This window comes from Myotis myotis, unplaced genomic scaffold (genome assembly GCF_014108235.1).
Source record: "Myotis myotis isolate mMyoMyo1 unplaced genomic scaffold, mMyoMyo1.p scaffold_m19_p_6, whole genome shotgun sequence".
Classification (NCBI taxonomy): Eukaryota; Metazoa; Chordata; class Mammalia; order Chiroptera; family Vespertilionidae; genus Myotis; species Myotis myotis.
The window spans coordinates 14,624,282-14,645,963 of record NW_023416368.1 but is presented as its reverse complement, the minus strand read 5'-3'; the positions used below and the strand labels follow the sequence as shown (position 1 = coordinate 14,645,963).

General features: G+C 38.9%; 1 protein-coding gene and 1 pseudogene across 3 annotated transcripts; one reads left to right on the top strand and one right to left on the bottom strand.

Moving 5' to 3' along the window:
* Positions 1 to 1,629: 1,629 nt before the first annotated feature.
* UBLCP1 (ubiquitin like domain containing CTD phosphatase 1) lies at positions 1,630 to 18,510 on the top strand. 3 transcript variants are annotated; one of them, XM_036311837.1, is made up of 11 exons: positions 1,631 to 1,774; positions 5,033 to 5,230; positions 6,137 to 6,228; positions 6,617 to 6,702; positions 6,788 to 6,903; positions 8,273 to 8,371; positions 11,162 to 11,199; positions 11,700 to 11,798; positions 14,733 to 14,849; positions 16,117 to 16,244; positions 17,436 to 18,510. In XM_036311837.1, the coding sequence occupies exons 2-11, from the start codon at positions 5,077 to 5,079 to the stop codon at positions 17,461 to 17,463; spliced, it is 957 nt and encodes a 318-aa protein (XP_036167730.1). In that variant the 5' UTR covers positions 1,631 to 1,774; positions 5,033 to 5,076; the 3' UTR covers positions 17,464 to 18,510. The 3 variants fall into 3 exon arrangements, with proteins under 3 accessions (XP_036167732.1, XP_036167731.1, XP_036167730.1); XM_036311839.1 differs by lacking the exon at positions 6,137 to 6,228 and having other exon boundaries at positions 1,630 to 1,774; XM_036311838.1 differs by lacking the exon at positions 16,117 to 16,244 and having other exon boundaries at positions 1,630 to 1,774.
* Positions 18,511 to 18,914: 404 nt separating this feature from the next.
* LOC118657856 lies at positions 18,915 to 19,626 on the bottom strand (annotated as a pseudogene).
* Between the last annotated feature and the right edge of the window lie 2,056 nt (positions 19,627 to 21,682).

The following is a 21,682-nucleotide window of genomic DNA, read 5'->3' as shown; positions in this document are numbered from 1 at the left end:
GACCTTTTGGACAATGGCTATTCCATTATTGAAAAGAATCTCTTTATGAATCGTGTTCCTTAGAATTAGTGAAACTTCAAAGTTTTAGTTGAACTTGATGATTAACAAAAACAAACCTCTTTAATCACAACAGCAAAAAATATAAAGTGGCTAAGCAGCTGGTTAGCACGTGAACAAGGCAAGGAACAGATTGGGTTGAAAGAAAATTATAATTCATTCTAGGGTCCAGTCCCTTGTCTTTTGTTCATTTCTTTGGCTGGATTGCTAATGCATGATTTTTGTACAAATTCTTTTAATTTGGGGCTTTTCTTTCCTCTTTTTTTTTTGGAAAGACGGCATATTATTTTCTGAGAATATGCTTTGTTTTTTAAAAGGAGCAGATATTCATGCATTATTAGTGCAATAAAAATTACCAAAAGAGAGCGGGAAAGAGAATATAAAACAGTGTATATCTTAACACAAATTGTTAAGAAACAAAACTTGTCTCTTTGCTTCCCTTCCATAACATCGCTGTCAAGTAGAAGGCAAAATATAGGTAATTCTAGGACTGGTGCATATTTGGAGGCCAAGATTACTTTCGCGTTTTCCCTTCCTTTTCAAAACTAGGTTTTGTTTGGTACTATATGCAACAACCTAGCAGGGTCCCCCCCCCCCCCCTCCCGCCCCCCTCCCTTTACTGGCTAACAGCAGGTAATGCACGTTGGGAGTTCGCTGTATGGACCAGATGGGGACCGCTCTGAATTTCCATTAAAATCTGGATCTCTTGCCGAAACCGGTTTGGCTCAGTGGACAGAGCGTCGGCCTGCGGACTGAAGGGTCCCAGGTTCGATTCCGGTCAAGGGCATGTACCTGGGTTGCGGGCATATCCCCAGTTGGAGATGTGCGGGAGGCAGCTGATCGATGTTTCTCTCTCATCGATGTTTCTAACTCTCTATCTCTCTCCCTTCCTCTCTGTGAAAAATCAATAAAATATATTTAAAAAAAAAATCTGGATCTCTTTCGTCAGGGTTTGTCATTGGCTTTCCTCGCTTTCAGAGGGAATGGAGGTGGGAATGGGCGGATGGTGGTACAATTTGACACAATGTTACAGAAATCTCCAGGGCAGCTCTTCTATTGGGATTTGCTTCCTTGGTTCTGAGTCACTTAGGCCTGCCCCTTCCTTTTCCAAACAATCTTGTCTCCCCCCCGCCCCCCCGCCTCTCCCCGCCCCCTGTCCTGGACTGCGTAAAATGGGGAGACTTCTAAGCTGAAATTACTTATGTTGCTGGCTCCCGGTGCCAGGGGAGAATCTCAAGTCTTCAGTCCTCAAAGGTCACCTTTCAGGCCTCATTTCGGAACATGGGCACTAGTCCCGAGTCCCAGCACACCTGGGCAAGCCGCGCGCCGCCCCCGGCCCACTCAGACTGGGCGAAACCATCCCCGAGACCTCACACCCGCCCGAAAACACCCTCCTAGCTCAGACCCCACTAACTGGCGCATGCGCAGCACAGGCGAAGGCCGTCAGCCATCCAGAGGTCCTAGCATCTGCACAGCGGTCAGTCTCGGCAAAGCCTGGCTCCACCGTCACCGGGAGGAAATCCCGGCAGCAGCCTACCCAGCACGACTACTCGCAGAAAAACAAGGGAAACCGCGGTCCCGTCTCCAGCGCGTTTCCGGTTTAAATCTAACTTCCGGTTCGTCAGCCGGTTCCTGTTTCTGCCTTTCACTTCCGGTGCCTTCTGTGGCGCTGCGGCAGGTTCCTGCGTCCGCCGCCGACGGCCCCACCGCTCTCCAGGTGAGGGACTCGGGCACCCCGGCGCGCTCCCCGCCGAGATGCCGCGGGGCTGGGCCACCGCAGCTTTGCCGTCCTGGGGACCCCAATGCCGCCGGCCGCGGCGGGCTAGGGGCTGCCGGTGGGCGCCGCGGGCCGTGCTTGCCCTGGTCTGGAGCCCAGGCCTCCGGCCCTGGGCCGCGCGGGTCGCCGGGGCCGCCGCCCTCCCTTCCGGCCTCCTCGCCCAGGGTTAGGGCTTCCCGCGCCCCAGTGTGGACTTTGCGTCCCTAAACGTCATTCCTTCCTCTTTCCTCTTCTGGGGTTTGAGCATCTCTCCCCCTCGCTGTCCCTATAGACACCCCGGCCCACTTGGACGTAGGGGTCTCCGCCTGCTTTTCTAGGCGATTCCGTACCTGCCCCTTCCCTCAGCGCTCGGCTCCGCGCTGCCTCTCGGTTGCTGCTGTGGTGCTGCCCTGGCTAGGAGCTGACAGCAGTACTTTCTGTGCCTTTTACTAGGCTTGTTACCGTCCCCTAAGTCCCCAAGATGTTAACTGTTGCTGCTGTCACTTTCAAATTCACGCCCTTGCAGAATCCTTGTAGCCGTGTGGTCTTAGGCAAGTTGTTTTACTCATTTGGGTTTTCTAGTCTGCCCAGTAATATTAAAACTACTTCAATTTGATTCATTTGGCTTTTTATTGAGGATCATAACATTTATGAGAGCAAGTTCTCGCTAAAATGAAGTCCATTGCCGTAAAGTAACACACTTTATTGAAATTCTTTAGTAGAGCAGGTTGTAAACATAAGAGTAAATGAAGCAAATCTGTGGCATTCTCCTTTTACCAGACGTATTGAAGACACCTGACACCTTACGGTTTTCAGACTGTTTTTGCATATTAAGAATTTGCCTCCCTTCTTGCAGTTGGTTGTAATGCATGCAGAGTACATTCACAGGTTTCAATGAATACGTGATAGCTTTTGGAAATAGCAATACTTTGATATTAGAAAACCCAGTTGCCTGACCCACATTAGCTTGTGGGGAGAACAAGCTGATGAAAACTGGCAGGCAGCTGTATGGGGGAGGAGACCCACATGCTGTCTGTGCGCATGGCAGCTGCTGCCTCATCCTTGTGTGCTTGTTTATGCACCGCTGGGTTTTGTGTTTGTTGATCTTGGATGTCTTTAGGTTCAGTTCAAGAGAGACACTTGGTGGTGTAGGGAAAAAACATGAAATTTAGTCAGAAGACCCGTTGTTACCAGCTATATACCCATGAGCAGGTTACTTAACCTCTCTGAACTCCCGTTTCCGTTTATTGTAAAAGTGGGACAGTTCTTGCCGAAACCGGTTTGGCTCAGTGGATAGAGCGTTGGCCTGCGGACTGAAAGGTCCCAGGTTCGATTCCGGTTAAGGGCATGTACCTGGGTTGCGGGCACATCCCCAGTGGGAGATGTGCAGGAGGCAGCTGATCGATGTTTCTCTCTCATCGATGTTTCTGGCTCTCTATCTCTCTCCCTTCCTCTCTGTAAAAAATCAATAAAATATATTAAAAAAAAAAAAAGTGGGACAGTTCTTATCAAACAGTCTTGTTAAATGAGAGTCTCCATAAAAACTGTCCAATGTATTAAATATGAAACAAATAATGGCCGTTTACTATTTATTTAGCACAGTGCCTGGAACACTTGAGTTACACTTTAAAAAAAAAAATTGCCCAGCTAATACTTATATAATGCTTACTTTGTGCAGGTACTGTATGACATAAATATGAACTAACTAAATCTTCATAAAAACCCTAAGGTGTAGGTAGTATTATCATCTATTTTGCAGACGAGGAAGCCTACGCACTAAGATTCAAGTAACCTCTCGAAGTCAAATAGTTAATAAGTGGAAGAGCGGGGACCTGAACCCAGATAATCTGGCTCTAGAGTTTGTGCTCTTACCCACTCTCTCTGCTACCTCTCAAATGTTAAATGAGCAATGGTCCATCATGGAGAAACTTGCCTGTAGCATAAACCTGATCAAGCAGAGGGAGGGATAGGTGCTGGGGTCCAACCCCAGCAGGTCCAGGGGTCCCCAAAGGTGTGGACGGAGTCGGCGAAGAAGAAATGACTCGGAGGCATCGTTCAGTTGATCAGCAGCCTTGCCAGGATCTCTAGCCACAATCTCCAGCCAAGTTCTGTGTCCATGTTCTCTTGCTAGGTTCTCCAGCCAGGTTCGGTCGCCATGTTCTAGTCAGGTTCTCTTGCCATGTTCCAGGTTCTGTAGCCAGGTTCTGTCTCTAGGTTCTTCAGCCATGTTCTCTCGCTAGGCTCTGTCTCTAGGTTCTGTGTCTAGGTTCTGTGTCTCTAGGTTCTGTCTCCAGTTTCTGTCCAGGATCTTTTGCCATGTTCTCTCCAGCGAAGTTCTTCTTTCTCTAGGTTCTGTGTAAGTTCTGTGTCTAGGTTCTGTGTCCTGTTGTGTTGTTACATCTGTATTTATACCAGTTGATTCCAATCCTATCAATCTCTATTCCAAAGGTTAGGGCGTTTCTCATCTCCATTCCAGGGAGTAAAGATTATGTAGCTTAAGCATGATTGTTCGTAGTTAAAGTGATTAATTACCTGCCTGGCACTTAGTTAAGGGGTTTTATTCCCTCCCTAACTTCAGGGGAAAATCCCTACCTGGGGAAACAACCTTTCTCAGAGAGGTGACCTTGGTTAAAACACATAGTGCCAAAAAGGTGAGCAAACATATTAAGAACAGTATGCCATATATGCCAGGTCCCTTGAAACAGCAAGGATGGACCGGCTCCAGGCAGATAGGTAGCTCATTATTACAACTTTCCAGGTGAACAGAGAATCGGATAGAATATGAGGAAGTAGTAACTCTAAGCCCAAAATTGGGAGGTTGGGGGAATTTTAACTTTGAGTCCTGGTAACCTTTGGCATTCTGGTAAGAAAGTCCTGCTTCTCTACCATCAAGTTGTAAAATAGAACCTAAACTGCACAACTTATAAAACTTAAAGCCTGGCCTGTGTGGTTCTCAGTGGTTGAGTGTCAACCTATGAACCAGGTGGTCGAGTTTTAATTCCCTGTCAGGGCACATTCTGGGTTGTGGGCTCAATTCCCAGTGCGGGGCGTGCAGGAGGCAGCCAATCAATGATTCTTTCTCATTATTGATGTTTCTCTCTCTCTCCCTCTTTGAAGTCAAAATATATTTTAAAACAAGGAAAACGTAAAGTTACAGGTTTGGATACATCTTTGATATATTTATCTTAACTTGTGTATTTGTATATGCCTTTCTTCTAGGTGTATTTTTCTGAACAAAAGTTGCCTCAACATATGTTTTAAGGATGGCTCTCCCTATCATAGTAAAATGGGGTGGGCAGGAATATTCAGTGACCACACTTTCAGAAGATGATACTGTGCTGGATCTCAAACAGTTTCTCAAGACCCTTACAGGAGTGCTACCAGAACGACAGAAATTACTTGGACTTAAAGTTAAAGGTAATTCTCTCCTCAAGTCAGATTTTTTGCATTGATATGAATTTTTATATTAGTTATTATCTGTTCTCTTTAATAAGTCCCCTTGGAAGATTTATTTGATAGGGCTATTCCTAAAATTTTTATATGATATAAGAAAGAATATTAAATGTTACTTGAAAATACCACCAGGATTAAGATCAATGGACACAGACACCAGGGGGTGAGGGCATGAGTGGGGAGGATGGGGGGGAGAATGAGGGGATAGGGATACATATGTAATACCTTAATAAAGAAAAAAATATATATAATAAAAAAGAATTACTTTTGATTCCTTTGATAGTTGGTGTTTGCATATTAAATATTTGTCACAGAAGTCCCCGGTAAAACTAAGTTTTGACATTTGCCCTTTAGCATAACCTTTTCATTATAGCTTGGGCCTTGTACTCTCTCCAAATTATCTTTTCTGATTTGAAAATAATGATGATTTAAAATGATGATTAACAATTAAATGCATTGTTCATATCCATTCTAAAAGGGATGTTCATGTTGTCTGTGTTTGTCATATCATTGAAAGGTGTGTTTTGAGTAGCATTAAATCTATAGTGATCTTAGGTGTGCAATTTTCAAGACTTTCTGGAAAACAGTTATCTTCATTTTTAACAATAAAACCACGAATTTATTTGGGTTAGTGAGTTGAATAAGGATGTTCCTTAAGACAGAGTTGGGGAAAAATCAAACCTTGTATTAGCTGGTACTTCTTAGAGTATTAGAAATTCTGAATTCAGCAGTAATAGTTTGTTAATTTAAGGGGAAAAATACTGCTGTGGGATCTGTACCGAACCTTTTATCATTAGAGTTTTGTATAATAGGATAGTGAAACCAGCACCTGAACTTTAGTGAGAAAACAGTCATTTGCTTCTATTGTAGGCAAACCTGCAGAAAATGATGTTAAGCTTGGAGCTCTCAAACTGAAACCAAATACTAAAATCATGATGATGGGAACTCGTGAAGAGAGCTTGGTAAATGTTTACTTTTGTTACCGTTTGTCCCTGTGAAGATAATATGATTTATATTACACTTCTGTATCACAGTTTAAATTGTAAAATTGTCAGTTTAGTAGTAAATGAAAAATAAAAGCTGCACGGTGAATGTGGTATTAACTCTGCAGAAAAATACTGGGGAACTTGTTAGTATATGGATAGCTGTAAGTATCGTATTGCAAATGGTCATATTTAACATGGCAGATCAGCCCAGTGAATGTCTATAACAAATTATAAAATGTGAAAAATTTCCCACAGTGTGTGCTTGAAAAGCTCTTGAACTCAATTTCTCATTTGCGTTTTATACTATGCATGTATTTATGTGTTAAAGATAACATGGTAAAAGAAAACATTTTCATCTTAATAGGAAGATGTCTTAGGTCCACCTCCTGACAATGATGATGTTGTCAATGACTTTGATATTGAAGATGAAGTAGTCGAAGTAGAAAATAGGTAAGTGCTTTTCACTGTCAAAGAAAATTGCTTGTAATATAAGAAAAAAAAATGAATGTTTCATCTGATTTTATTTTTCCATTAGGGAAGAAAACCTACTGAAAATTTCTCGTAGAGTGAAAGAGTACAAAGTGGAAATTTTGAATCCACCCAGGGAAGGGAAAAAGCTTTTGGTACTAGACGTTGATTATACGTTATTTGGTAAGTCGGCTAAAATTGTGTTTCATCTTCTGTTATCCACAATGTTTTTTCCTTTATTTATTTTTTCCTTGCAATATGAAATATTTGAAAGCTTCTTTTATTACAAAAGAAAATCATTCATTGTAGAAAACACATATAAGAATTAAAAATAAGTCATCTATAATCCTGAGACCCAAAGATGACCACTTTTACATTTTGGTGTATCTTCAAGGAGTGTTTGTATGTATATTTTAATTACTTTTGCTTAATGATATATTGAATATTTTCTCATTTAATATTTATTGTGAATTAAGTATATATATTTTTTGTTACATAGAATCCTAGTTTTTGGGTGCATCATAATGTGGCCAAGTCATTCCCTACTGATTAACATTTAAATTTTTATGAGGGTTTAAAAAAAAGCATTTTTGATATTAACCCTGCTTTTTTGTTTAGTTATGTTCAGGGCCGATTCTTGAGTTTAAAATTTAAATTATGTTCAGGGCTGACTCTTTAAAATTAGAAAGTTGTTCATTTCATCCTCTAATATTGTCAAGAAATGACTAGTTAAATCCTGATATTAGAACGAATTTACTTAACCACTATCCTAAACTTTAAGTACATGATATAAGTTAATGTATACTTATTTTAAAATTTGATTATAAGTTAATTGGACCTATTGTTTGGTGAAATGTGAGTATATCTGGAAGGTGAATGACTCAAAGTAAGAATAAGTAGCCCTAGTTTGTTTTTCATATTTTAAAGTAACATCTACACTTGAGAGACTAGCTGAAAAAAAAAATTCTATACTTTACTCTATAAGCCTGAGTTCTGGCTGTTGCTCTTCTTCACAAATTGAATAGAATTGACAAATTAAAATTGGATCGCAAAGATATTGAATTGTGTGCTTTGGAGGCATTTCTTTGTCAGCCAATGTATGTCAGTCTGAAGTAGCTTGCGTTTGAGTGTTCATATTACACTAGAGACCCAGTGCATGAATCTGGGTCACTTGGCCTGGCCTGCGGGAATTGGGCTGAAACCGGCTCTCGGACATCTCCTGAGTGGTCCCAGATTGTGAGAGGATGGTTCTTGGGTGATGCACCCCAGAATCAGGCTCCTGCCTCTCTGATTCCGGGTGCGTCACCGAAGAACCGCAGCTGCCAAATCACCGCAGCTTGGCAGCTCCTGTGTTGAGCATCTGCCTCGAGTTGGTTAGTGCATGTCATAGCTACTGGTCGGAGCGTCTGCCCCCTGGTGGTCATTATGCATCATAGCTACCAGTGGGATGGTCACTTAGGCTTTTATATATATAGATTTCCTAAGTTTAATTGATATTATGTACTTATCCACATAATAAACTAATAATCATCTATGACTGATTTTCTTTTAGACCATAGGTCTTGTGCAGAGACTGGGGTAGAATTAATGCGGCCATATCTTCATGAATTCCTAACATCTGCATATGAGGATTATGACATTGTTATTTGGTGTAAGTTATATATATATATATGTATATATATATATATATATGTTTGTTTGTTTGTCTTTGTTTAGCTTTCCATGGAAATAAGGTTGTTCCTTATATTCTGCTTTATAAAGTATCACTTAAAATGACCTATGTTTAAATATGATACATTTTTCATTTGATTTAGCAAATTTTTTTTTTTAATATATTTTATTGATTTTTTACAGAGAGGAAGGGAGAGAGATAGAGAGTTAGAAACATCGATGGGAGAGAAACATCGATCAGCTGCCTCCTGCACATCTCCCACTGGGGATGTGCCCGCAACCCAGGTACATGCCCCTGACCAGAATCGAACCTGGGACCCCTCAGTCCGCAGGCCGACACTCTATCCACTGAGCCAAACCGGTTTCGGCTGATTTAGCAAATTTTTAATAATCATGTTTAACTTTCTTGCATCACATAGTTTCCAAGTACTACTGAAATAGTTAAATATAGGAAGAGAGTGGATTTTGGTGTTAGATACAAATGGCTTTATTTTCATAAGATTCCCCCCACCCCCTTGATTAGGAACTTTTCTTTCTGATCTTTAATGTAGATTCTTTGATGCTTCAGGATATTGTTGCTTTCTTTCTTCATCACTCTAGTTTCAAAATACTTGGAGAAATATATGTATTTTAAAAATCATAGTGATGTGGTTCTTCAGAAATAAAGAAAGGCAATGTGAACTTACTTAAGGAAAATGAATGAATGGACTAAAGCGGTATAACAAATTGTGGTCTATGGACCATTCCAGGAACTTACAGGTTTGTGATAAGATAAAGGTAATGGGTTTGCTTTAAAAAGTAAATTTAGTACATTACTTAGCACACTGTTTAGTTGAATTGACAATTTTTTTGTGGCGAGACACTCTTGATAAGGGAAGCAGTGTACTGATTTACATCTCACCTTCCCACAAACATGTAAAGTTGCCTCTGGCAATATCATAAGCACAGAGGACCTATCCTGATTGTGAATTAAATAAAATCTAATCAATTAAAGATACTACATTTAATTGTACTAGGTTTTTGATGAGAGGCCACATAATTGTATTTTAGTCTGTAAATTTCCTTTGTACTTTTCCTTGTAATCTGCAACTCTCCATTGTTTAGAGGTAATACATGTTCACAACCATTAAAATTAAATATTGAAATACATAATTTTCTGGTTTATAAGACAGAAAAAAGCTAAATAGAGTAGGGTTTGAATTCTGGCTCTGTCTTTACTATGTGATACTGGGTAGGTCAGTTCATCTATCTGAGCCTTAGTTTTCTCATCTGAGAAATGAAGGTAAATAAGCTTATATTACAGAGTAGTTGTAAAAATAAAAATATTGGTATATTACGTAATAATATGGCACTTAGTATATAAAGGTTACTTAGTAATTAGAAACCCTTTTCATTAGCTGTGAGTCTTTGTTTCTCATCTAAAAATTAGAAACCTGAAATGTATACTGAATTAAAAATTATTTTTTCTCTCTCATGATTGTTGTCATTGTAGATATACCAGTCTCTAATAGTTTAGTTCAGCTGGCCAGTTGTGCATGGAAGGTGATTCTTTTGGTTGTGTGTGTGTGTGTGCTAAAGGTACTTGTTTTGAGAATACCTCTCTGTACCTCTATTGCCCTAAAACAATACACATACACATACTTAAATAATTGAACTTCTTTTTCCCTTTATAAGCATTTTGCTTGGTAATACCTATTTGGTTTAGTCCAGTATCTTGAGACCAGGAGGGTACATAAAGGTGAGGGCTTATATTTTAATATCATTGATCTCAAAACTGGTTGGTGTTGGACAATAAGCAGATATGTAACATAGATTCGTTTATGAATGTAGTTGTCTCAGTCTGTTAAAAGTTGTTAGACTCAGTGAGCATTGAGTTTGGTGAGCCTGGTAAAATTCATTGAACCTGGCTAATCTTTGATGTTAACTTTTAAAAAAAAAATATTTGTTATTGATTTCAGAGAGGAAAGGAAAGGGAGAGAGAGATAGAAACATCAATGATAAGAGAGAATCATTGATCGGCTGCCTGTTGCACTCCCCCCTCTGGGGATTGAGCCCACAACCCGGGCGTGAGCCCTGACTGGGAATTGAACCGTGACCTGGTTCATAGGTCAACACTCAACTACTGAGCCGCTGAGGCCAGGCTGATGTTAACTTTTGACACATAATATTAATCTGCTTATGTTGATGTATATACTTGTGCATTGCCTGGGTAGAAAAAAATGGGCATCCAGACACCCTAAACTTAAGTTTGGAACTGATAGAGAATAGTATTGAGCTATTTTTAAAGAGAATTTAAGTCTTGACTTACACATTTCATAGGTTCACCGTTCTTTTGAACATTGGTTACCTGTGTCTTTTAGATCAGGGGTGGGTAACCTTTTTCTGCCAAGGGCCAGTTGGATATTTATAACATCATTCATGAGCCAAACAAAATTATCAACTTAAAAATTAGCCTGCTATATTTGGGTTAAACATTTAATTAACTCACCCTAATGCCTTGGCAGGGCCAGACCAAATGATTTCGTAGGCCTTGTATGGCCATGGGCTGGACATTCCCCACCCTTGTTATGAAAAAGTAGTTGTTTAAAATTTTATTCTGTCTTAAAGACACACACTAAGTTTATTTTTATAAATACCTAAAGGGAAATTACCACAATATGTAATTGATTGAACTTTTAGTCTTGCTTAGAAAACTATTTATACAAAAGAAAGGTTTTTAAAAATGAAATTCATGCTTTTCATGTGTCTTGTATTATTCCTCATGTTTTAGCCGCAACAAATATGAAGTGGATTGAAGCTAAAATGAAAGTAAGTATCAAAAACCCATTTAAGAATGTCTTGAAACTATATTTGTCTTTTTTAAAGTTTCTAATTGAATTAATTTCATACTCACTAGAGGACATTTAGTGGGTAAACAGTACAGGAGTTAGAAGTGTGTTTAGTCCGATGGTGGATTGTATTAAATACCTATGTCTTTTTCAAGAAAAAGCAGAGCTCCCCTTTCTCTTCCCCCCCAATTTACTATAATGCTTTCTTTTCCTCTTTTTGTTCTTGTGTGTGATACTTAAAGGAGTGATGCTCTTTTAAAATAATGAATTGGGAAGTAATCTGTCTCTAGTTTCTTTCTTTTGGACTGCTATTTATTGACTTAGTTAAGTGAAACTAAAATTCTTGCCAGTTGTTAAGCAAGAGGTGGTGGTCAGGAGGGTAGAAAGTTGGCATTATGGGAAGTTGTAGCTGGAATATTCAGAAAACCTTGAATTTCCACATTATTATATTTTAACCACATGAGTATTGTGTATTTCTAGGAGCTGGGAGTGAGCACAAATGCAAATTATAAGATTACCTTCATGTTGGACAGTGCCGCTATGATAACAGTACATACGCCAAGGAGAGGATTAATAGATGTAAGAAATCATTTTACTTTTATTTAAAGACTTGCTTCTTTTCGAATGTATTTTTATATTTATATTGCTGGAATAAACTACCTAAAGAGTTTAGATACATCTGAGTGGATAGTAAAGTATCAGTTGAGTTTAGACTTAGGAAATGAATTTAAGGTTAATATTTTTGAATTTTATTTTTCATATTTGAATTTTAATGATAAAATTCAGGGTTTTGATACAGGAAAGGTCATGGATAATTGTCCCATGATAATGGCAGCATAGTGTTGGTAAAGACAGAGTGTGAGAAAAAATACTGACATCAAGGGAGGCACTAGAAACAAACCAAAACAGACTTGCCGTGCCCTGTGTGAAACTGTTAAATTGGGGTAATGTCTGTGAAGCCCCAGAGAAGAGCAACAAGAGCCATTAGAGAAAAGTCCATGTTTGGGAACCAAGTGGTGGGTTGACCTAACTACAAAATGACAACACTATTTAAGAGGATGTAGGATTCCTAACCCTGGTTGTCTTAAAGCTCTTGTCATATTTCTTAAGATTTTTTTAACCAGGAAAACCAAGAATCTGGCTTATTGTGACAGCTCATGTATATTTGTCTTCAAATATTTGAGGGGTTTATACAAACAAATTGAGGCAAGTAAAGTTTTAGTAAACTTAAGGAAAAATATATGTATATATATTATTAATCCTCACCTGAGGATATTTTTCCATTGATTTTGAGAGAGAGAGAAAGAGAGAGAGAGAGAGGGAGAAACATTGATGTGAGAGAGACACATCAGTTGGTTGTCTCCCATACCATATGAACCCTGATAGGGCCAGGGATCAAAGCTGCAATCCAGGTATGTGTCCTTGACCAGGAATTGAATCATGACCATTTGGTCTGTAGGCCAGCACTCTAACCACTGAGAAAACCTGGCCAGGGCAAAATTAAAATATTTTAATAATATTCTTTGCTGTTGCTAGGGCACAAAGAAGAAAATAGGCTTCTTACATTAAATGATAGAAGAAGAAAAAGAAAACTTAACTTTTTTTTTAAATTCTCACCTGAGAATATGTTTATTGATTTGAGAGAGAGAAAGAAACATTGATGTAAGAGAAACATTGATCTGTTGCCTCTAGTATATGCCCAACTGGGGATCAAACCTGCAACCTAGTTATGTGCCCTGATCTGGAATTGAATCCACAACCTTTTGGTGTACAGGACAACGCTCCAACCAACTAAGCCACTGGCCAGGGCAAAACTTAACTTTTTTTTTTATTTTTTATTTTTTTTTAATATATATTTTATTGATTTTTTACAGAGAGGAAGGGAGAGGGATAGAGAGTTAGAAACATCGATGAGAGAGAAACATCGATCAGCTGCCTCCTGCACATCTCCCACTGGGGATGTGCCCGCAACCCAGGTACATGCCCCTGACCGGAATCAAACCTGGGACCCTTCAGTGTGCAGGCCGATGCTCTATCCACTGAGCCAAACCGGTCAGGGCAAAACTTAACATTTTAAAATTTCAACCATCATCACCATTTACTTACTACTATTTAATGTCAGAATTACTGTTATGATATAATCTCATCTATATATATAAAAGCCTAAGTGACCAAACAATGGAACGACTGGTCAGCCAGTCGCTATAACGTGCACTAACCACCAGCGGGGCAGACACTCAATGCAGGAGCTGCCCCACGGTGGTCAGTGCGCTGCCACAGCCAACCTGCGGTCCCTCCCCCCGGCCGGCCGGCCCAGATTGGCCCCGATTGGGACTGGGCAAGACAGCCCTGATTGTCTCCCATTGCTGGCCAGACCAAGGGACCCCACCTGTGCACGAAGTCTTGTATTGGGCCTCTAGTATTATTATAAATGAGACCCTTGCCTTCATCAAAATGTATTTTTGCCATTAAAAATTAATTTATTTAAAAAATATTTTTCTAAATGTGTAAAATACATTCACATGATTCAAAATATAATGTACATAAGAGAAATCTTCCTCCCACTTGGGCCCTGCCTCTCTTTAACGCTCTTTACCATGGGAAATCACTTATTTCTTGTGTGGTCTTACAGACCTAATGCAAGTACCAACAGATATGAATGTATAAGGAATTAATCTTTTTGAAGGCTCATTTTAATAATTCAGAAATAAAATTAATAACTTACAAATTATTGTGCTTTTGAAGTTAAGCAATCAAATGCCCTAGAAATTATGCACCTGTGCCACTGAATTAAAGACAAGTCAGTTTTTTCTGTAATATTTAAATTCTGTATGAAAATATTTAAATTTTGTATTAAAAGATCCAGGTACAGCCCTAACCGGTTTGGCTCAGTGGATAGAGCGTTGGCCTGCGGATTGAAGGGTCCCCGGTTCCATTCCGGTCAAAGTGCATGTACCTTGGTTGTGGGCACATCCCTGGTGGAGGAGGTGCAGGAGGCAGCTGATCGATGTTTCTAACTCTCTATCCCTCTTCCTTCCTCTCTGTAAAAATATCAATAAAAAAATAAAAAAAAAAATATATATATATATATAAATAAAAAGATCCAGGTACATTGTCCATCACTAAGGTTTTCTAGTTCTGAGGGGTAGTATTAGCCCAGGAAGTCATGTGACTGCTTAGCAGCCATCTAAACCATTACTTTAGATTTTTTTAAAATTAAACTATTATTCTTCCTTTGACCCCAAATCTTCATGTTGAAATTATGGGAAGTCTTATAATGGGGTTTAGTTGAGTTCAGTTTGAAAAGATCTTTCAGAAGTTAACATTTCGAGATACATCGTGCTTTCAGGTGTGTTATATCTCAGTTCTGGTCTGGTCACACAGCCAGTTGTGCCTGCTTACAGAGGAACACCCGGAGTAGTTAGTTGTGCAGGGCATTTTGCGTTGTTGCTGCTTTTTAAGTAAGGGTGAACTATTGGAATATTTGAGTTAAATCTAAACTTTTATTCTAAGGTAAAGCCTCTTGGCGTTATATGGGGAAAGTTTTCAGAGTTTTACAGCAAAAAGAACACCATTATGTTTGATGACATCGGAAGAAATTTTCTAATGAACCCACAGAATGGACTAAAGGTAAGACAGTTTTACTTGCTATGCTCACATAACCTGGAATATGTGTTAGCACTTGAATACTGTTGAATTTCATACATTTTTGGAAATACTCTCTATTATTATGGTCATGCAAGAAAAGCTTAATAATTTAGAAAATTTTATATAACATTGAACATTGTCTCCTTGGTTAGCCAACTCATTCAGGTGTTTTATTTTTAATTAAATTTGGGGGACAACATGAGCTTATTGACCATTGACTTTTAGCATCAAAAGTGAAAGCATCAACCCTGGCCAGTTTGGCTCAGTGGATAGAGCATCAGCCTGGGGACCAAAAGGTCCCAGGTTCGATTCCAGTCAAGGGCATGTACCTTTGTTGCAGGCTCCTCCCCGGCCTGGGCCCTGGTTGGGGTTCGTGCAGGAGTTGACCAATTGGTGTGTTCTCTCACATTGATGTTTCTCTCTGTCTTTCCCTCCCTCTTCCACTCTCCTTAAAAAAAAATCAAGGGAAAATATCCTTGTGTGAGAATTTAAAAAAAAAAAAGTGAAAGCATCAGACATTTTATTAATAACGGATGCAAATCTTGGAATTTCTTATATTCTAGTTATCTGGAAAGCTGGCAGTAAGGGTCTTTTTCAAAATATACTTTTATTGATTTCAGAGGGAAGGGAGAAGGAGAGAAAGTCAGAAACACCACCCACAACCCGGGCATGTGCCCTGACCTGGAATTGAACTGTGACCTCCTTGTTCATAGGTCAATGCTCAGTCTCTGAGCCATGCTCAATGTTGTTGTTGTTGTTTTAATTAGAAATGAAACAGGTTGTAAAAATGTATGCTCTCGTAGCTATATAAAAGTTTAATAGAAAAATATTGAAATGAAAATCATCAATGTTAAAATTTATCTCCCTTGTTACATAAAACTTGTATTTGGGTTAACTTTTTATGAATGAAGTGATATGAATGAAATTATTCAATTAGTAAGAAGGGGAAAAGTCTAAGCAGATATGCAAAGAAGAGATGCCATATAGGATTTAAGTGCTATAAGAAAGTGTTTCAGGTTCAGACTGAAAAGATAACAAGGTAAAATTAGGTGGAAGAGCTCTTAACTTGTATTATAAACATTATACCATGACTATCGGTTTGTTAAACTGAGGTAATATAAAAGTAATTTTTAATATTGATATCCTTGGTGATATTTTAATATCATTAACTCTAAATGATAGATGAGTGTAAATTTGTACCAGTTTCCATAGTGCAGTGTGAAATTGGGTAATGTTTGTTTCCTGATAGATAAGGCCTTTTATGAAAGCTCACCTAAATCGAGATAAAGACAAAGAACTTTTAAAATTAACTCAGTACCTCAAGGAAATAGCAAAATTAGATGACTTTTTGGACCTAAATCACAAATATTGGGAAAGGTAAGTGCTAATTGTTTATTTTCTCTTTCCATTAATGAATGAAAAAATTGGCGACTCTGGTTTTACACATAACTCTTAATTTTTATTTTAAAATGCGTGAATCTAAGAATATATTCTAATCCCATGACATCTGCCCTGAGAGTATTTTTCCCTTTTGTCTTAACCTCTAATTAGTCGATAAACCCACGTTTTAAGATCTCTAGTACTTCTAATAGAGAGGAATTGAGAGTCTGGTACATGTTTGTGATGCTATCTGTAAATTATTTTGTGACATGAGGTAGGTCACTATTAATGAATCACCTGGGCTTGTAATCTCTGTTCTGATATTATAAAATAATGTCTGCATAAAATAAAATACACTAAAAATTTATCTACAAATCTCTCTGTGTAGCAGAAATGTTAGCGAACTTTATTCCACTAGAAAAACAAATTGTAGATGACTTAACTAAGTGGTAGGTATAAATGCCCCAATGCCAGGAAGTGAACAAGTTCTGCATCATCAAAACTTGTCTAGGTGTTATGATTTTTTTTTTCTTTTTCTTTCTTTCTTTATTTTTTTAATTTTTTTTTTTTTTTAATTTTAAGAACTCTTTGCTCATTCCCCATTACCACTGAGTATGGTAACTCATAAATGTGATAGAGATATGAAACTTTTAATTTAGTGGTAGATTCCTGTAAAATAATATGAAGGAAAGTTTGTTTGATTAGTAAAATTAATTCATTTGCATCTTTACCCTCTTGATCAGAGACCCTTAGCATCTTTGGCCCACTATCTTTGTGCAAGAAAAATAAGATTTTTAAATGGAGTTTGAGGTTTTTTGGGGGAGAAATTATAATATTAATTATAGGCAAGGCAGTGTAGAGTGATTGAGGGCCTTATTTTTAATTTGAGCTCTGACACTTTCTGGCTGTGTGAACTTGGGTGAATTGCTTAACCTCTTTGTTTCTGTAAAATAGGAATAAGTTCTAATAGAAAACTTTTCATAGAGCTGTTGTGAGGACCAAATGAACCTAGAATATGTGTTTAGAATAGTGCTTGGCACATAGTCCAAAACTGTTAGTGATTATTAACAGTTACTACTCATCTTTAAAAGTTTTGGTACTAAAACAACTATTTTCCTTTGGGGAGAGAGTTAGATTGTTATTGTGAGTTTAGCATGGTACAGCTTAGACGTCTTTTATTTCTTGCAGATATCTCTCAAAGAAGCAAGGACAGTAGTTCCAAGTTATGCTGGCAGTTATTGAAGATACTTGAGATCCACGAACTCTTGCTTTTATGCTAGAAATCATTATAGTAGTGCTGGACACTGAAGCAAATACCAGACTGCTTATACTTGGTCTTCCAGTTTTTTGTAAATTTAATTTTATATTTTTTGAAGATCACAGCAATATGCTAAAAATATTCTTTTTTCCCTATGTGAATATATTGTTACTCGTGAAAAATATTTTCTCCAGGATTGAGTACTGAGGTGTACCCCTCACTCCCCACTCACACAAAAAAAGTGGACAGAAATGTATACTCAACAATATCATTTTGAGATTTTGGAAACTATGTTTTACGTTCCTGCCTTATTTGTGTTGTTGTTGGACTAAATCTAAGACCAATTCCATCTTGAAACTACTGCTTTTTCTTTTAAAACAAACAAAATACATACATTTTCAGTAAGGAACCTAGTTTGGTATGATTAAAAGCACCAATTTTTAAAAATTTTTTTTGTCATAGACACAATTTCTCTTCTTATCCACTATTGACATCTCTAAATTGTGAGCTGTCTGGTTGTATGTGTGTCAGTGTTTGAGTAAAACTGGAAAATGTCAGCTGCAATACCAATATGTCATAGTATGAAAAATAGAAAACATAAGATTGAAATATAAAACTAAGAAACAAGAATGTTTCTTTTTGGTGGCTAAGTAGAAACATTTCTGCCTAAAACCATTGTCATAAAAGCAGAGGCAATACATTTTAAAATGGGACATATCACTGATTCAGCCCTAAAAAGCATGAACAAAAGTGTTTGTTCTGTTCTAGCTATATCTTGTCTAAGTGCAACACTGTTTCAGTGAAAATATCTAGCCATAAGCTTTAAAAAAATTGAAATGCTTAAGCCTGCAGATATGTAATGTGACCACTGTTTTGTGTTGACAGTATTGGTTTATACAGTTCTTGTATTTGAAAGGAATTTGATCCTTTCAAATGAACCTGGTGTATATTGTTCTTACGGGACTATTTCAGTGGTGTAAATAATAAATACCTTTTCTTAAAACACTGGTTGTGTGCTCTGTTATCCCAAATACTTTTTAATCACAAAACAAACATTAGGACCAGGCAAGGCTCTCTTGAATAAAATTAAATGTGTGTGGTTTTAAAAGGGTGTATTTCACTTCATGCATTCAGAATTGGTTTTTAATAGCTACTTAGATATGTTAAATTACTTAATTCTAATAAGCACCATGTTTTCAAAAGATAAGCTATTTTCTTTTTTGGGGCTCAAATAAACTTTACACAAATTATTATTTTTGCTAAACCCAGTCCTCTTTCTCCTCTAGAGGCATTCAATTGCATCACCATCATAAAGATAGAACAAGATGTAGCCATAGGGTCAAACAGAGAAATACATATTTCACATGCATGCTCATCCCACCAGGTTTCCCTTAACCCTTAATACTGCTTTAGGTTAAGTGTGTTCTGCTGCCAAGGTTGGGGTAGGAGGGTGAAGTTTTGGATCTGAGCCGACCCAGAGTGTGATTAGGAACTCCAGTGATGGACATAGGCACCTCAAGCCCTGAATGGGTCAGCAATTCTCTGTCCCAAAGGGCAAAGGCAGGTACCACTGGACCCTGGGAATCTTATCTCTAGCGTGTGGACCACAGCAACCCAGCTCACATCCACCAACCTCAGTTTCTAGGCCTCATACTCCAGCAGCAGCCCCGCCTTCTCTGGATGCCCAATCCCCTCAATAGAGGCTTTCTTGTTGGCCAACATAGTGTGTCACTTGCACTGGGCATAGGTGAACACCCAAGTACAGTCATCAACACTGATGCAGCTATCCCGAGAAATGTCCACACCTGCCACTCCTACCCGGAATTGCTGGGAGTGCTTCACTGTTACCCACCCCCCCGCCCCCCAATAGTGTCTGCCACTGGTGATGGCTGTGTCTGCCAACACCACTGCCCACTCCCAGAAACGCTCCACATTCAGGGAGCGTTTGGTGGGCTCCAATCCATATTTGACACCTGTGTCTTCTCTGAAGAGTGCCAGGCTGCTGTGGGCGGTTTTCTCTTCCAGTTTGAAACTGACACCTCTGTGGGCTTCAGCAGCAGCCTCCAATCCTTTGGCTCCCCAGCGGCACAGGCACTGAGAACATGCGAAGGGCAGCGCCATCTTGTGTCCCATCTTTTCTCTTTTTAAAGCTTTTAAAAAATAAATTTTTATTGGTTTCAGAGAGAAAGGGAGAAATAGAATCATCAATGATGAGAGGGAATAATTGATCAGCCGCCTCCTGAATGCTTCCAACTGGGGATTGAGCCCTCAACCTGGGCATGTGCCCTGACCGGAAATTGAACCATGACTCCTGGTTCATAGGTCTATGCTCAACCCCCGAGCCACACCCGCCGAGCAAACTGTTTTCTTTATGACAGGTGATTATAAGGATATATGGTGCAGAAGACTCTGAGAACCCTTAATCAAAATTATTCAATCAAGACGTGTTTCTTTTTAAAAAATTTTACATGTTTGGGTTTTAGAGAGAGAAACATGGATTTGTTGTTCTACTTATTGATGCATTCACTGGTCGATTTCTTGAATGTACTCTGATGTGGGATTGAACCCACAACCTTGACTTTATTGGGATGATACTTTAACCAACTGAGCTACCTGGCCAGGACCTAAAGTGTGTTTCTTAATTCTGAAGCTAAGTTTAAATATTTAAGGATGGAATAGAATGTTCATTTCATTGGTACATATCTCACTATAAAAGGCAGCTTATTTCAAAGTAGGCATGGAAAAGACAATCTTTTTAAGAGAAGTGAACATTTAAAACTATTCAAATGGCTCAAAAAGAGTAGATATATTTTTTAAGCAGATATTTTCTAAATCAATATAAACTAAAATACAAAACTTAGCAAGCCTCAGGGAGCAAAGTAGGATTTTTTTTCTTTTTAAATGTTTTTATTGATTTGATAGAGGGATAGAAACATGGATTGGCTGCGTCCTGCACGACCCCCCACTGGGGATCAAGCCTGCAACCCAGGCATGTTCCCTGACAGGGAATCGAACTAATGATTTCTTCGTGCATTGGTTGAGTCTCCACCATTGAGTCACACCAGCTGGGCACAAAGTAGGATTTTTAAAAACACTTTTTCCATTAGGTGGTGCCCAAACCAAACATTGCAAGCCAGTGTGCTAAATGAAACAATTCCGAGAGAACATCATCATTGTCAGCTGATTGAGATCAGATGTGCTTGTTATTAATGCATTCATAGAGGATGGAAGTTTGGCTTGTCCTTGCACCTCATGATTGATTGGACGCATACTGGTCTTATATATAGCTTCCTATGTGTGGTACACACAACAGAGCCAAGAGATGACTTAATTTTGATGCACATTCTGGCGAAATAGCAAGTTATTTTTATGATACAGTAGTCGCCCTTACCCATGGTTTCACTTGCTGTGGTTTCAGTTACCCACTCTCAATTGTGGTCTAGAAATATTACATGGAACATTCCAGAGGTAGTAAGTTTTAAATTACATGGCGTTCGGAGTTATGGTGAAGTCTCGCGATAATCACCCCTCGGTCCCGTGTCTTCGCGCTGTAGCCGCGCCGCTCATTAGAGGCTTAGTCGCCATTTTGGTTGTCAGATTCACGGTCAAGGTATCGCCGTGCTTGTGCCCACCTAACCCTGATTTTTAGTTTATGGTTGCCCCAAAGCTCAAATATAGTGATGTTGGCAACTTGGGTACGCCAGAGAGCAGCCGTAAAGTACTTCCTTTAAGTGAAAAGGTAAAGTTCTCTACTTAAGGAAAGAAGAAAATTCCGTAACCCTAGGTTGCTGATCTACGGTAAGGACGACTCTTATATTCGTGAATCTGAAGAAGGAAAACGAAATTGTGCTAGTTCTGGTGTCGTCCCTCAAACGGCAAACAGTAGGACCGCAGTGCTTAATAAGTGCGTAGTTATGGAAAAGGCATTAAATGTGGGGGTGGGAAACATGACATCATCAAGGCTCGAGGATCCTGATTATCGTCAGAAGGTCAGTAGTCGCCTAGCGCTTCGTCACAACCTACGTCATTCACCTCGTCTCACGTCACTCATCTCGTGCGGTCGGCCTGGAGTCAGCGTCCGAGGAGGGTGAGTACAGTATAATTAGGTATTTTGAGAGGAGAGAGAGCAAGCGCGTTCCCTTAAGTTTTATTGTAGTATATTGTTACAATTGTCCTA

Excerpts from the sequence above, each read along its gene's own strand:
- UBLCP1 (XM_036311837.1), top strand. The coding sequence starts at position 5,077 with ATGGCTCTCCCTATCATAGTAAAATGGGGTGGGCAGGAATATTCAGTG. Across the intron at positions 6,703-6,787 it reads GTAGTCGAAGTAGAAAATAG|GGAAGAAAACCTACTGAAAA; the intron begins GTAAGTGCTTTT and ends TTTTTCCATTAG. Across the intron at positions 6,904-8,272 it reads CGTTGATTATACGTTATTTG|ACCATAGGTCTTGTGCAGAG; the intron begins GTAAGTCGGCTA and ends ATTTTCTTTTAG.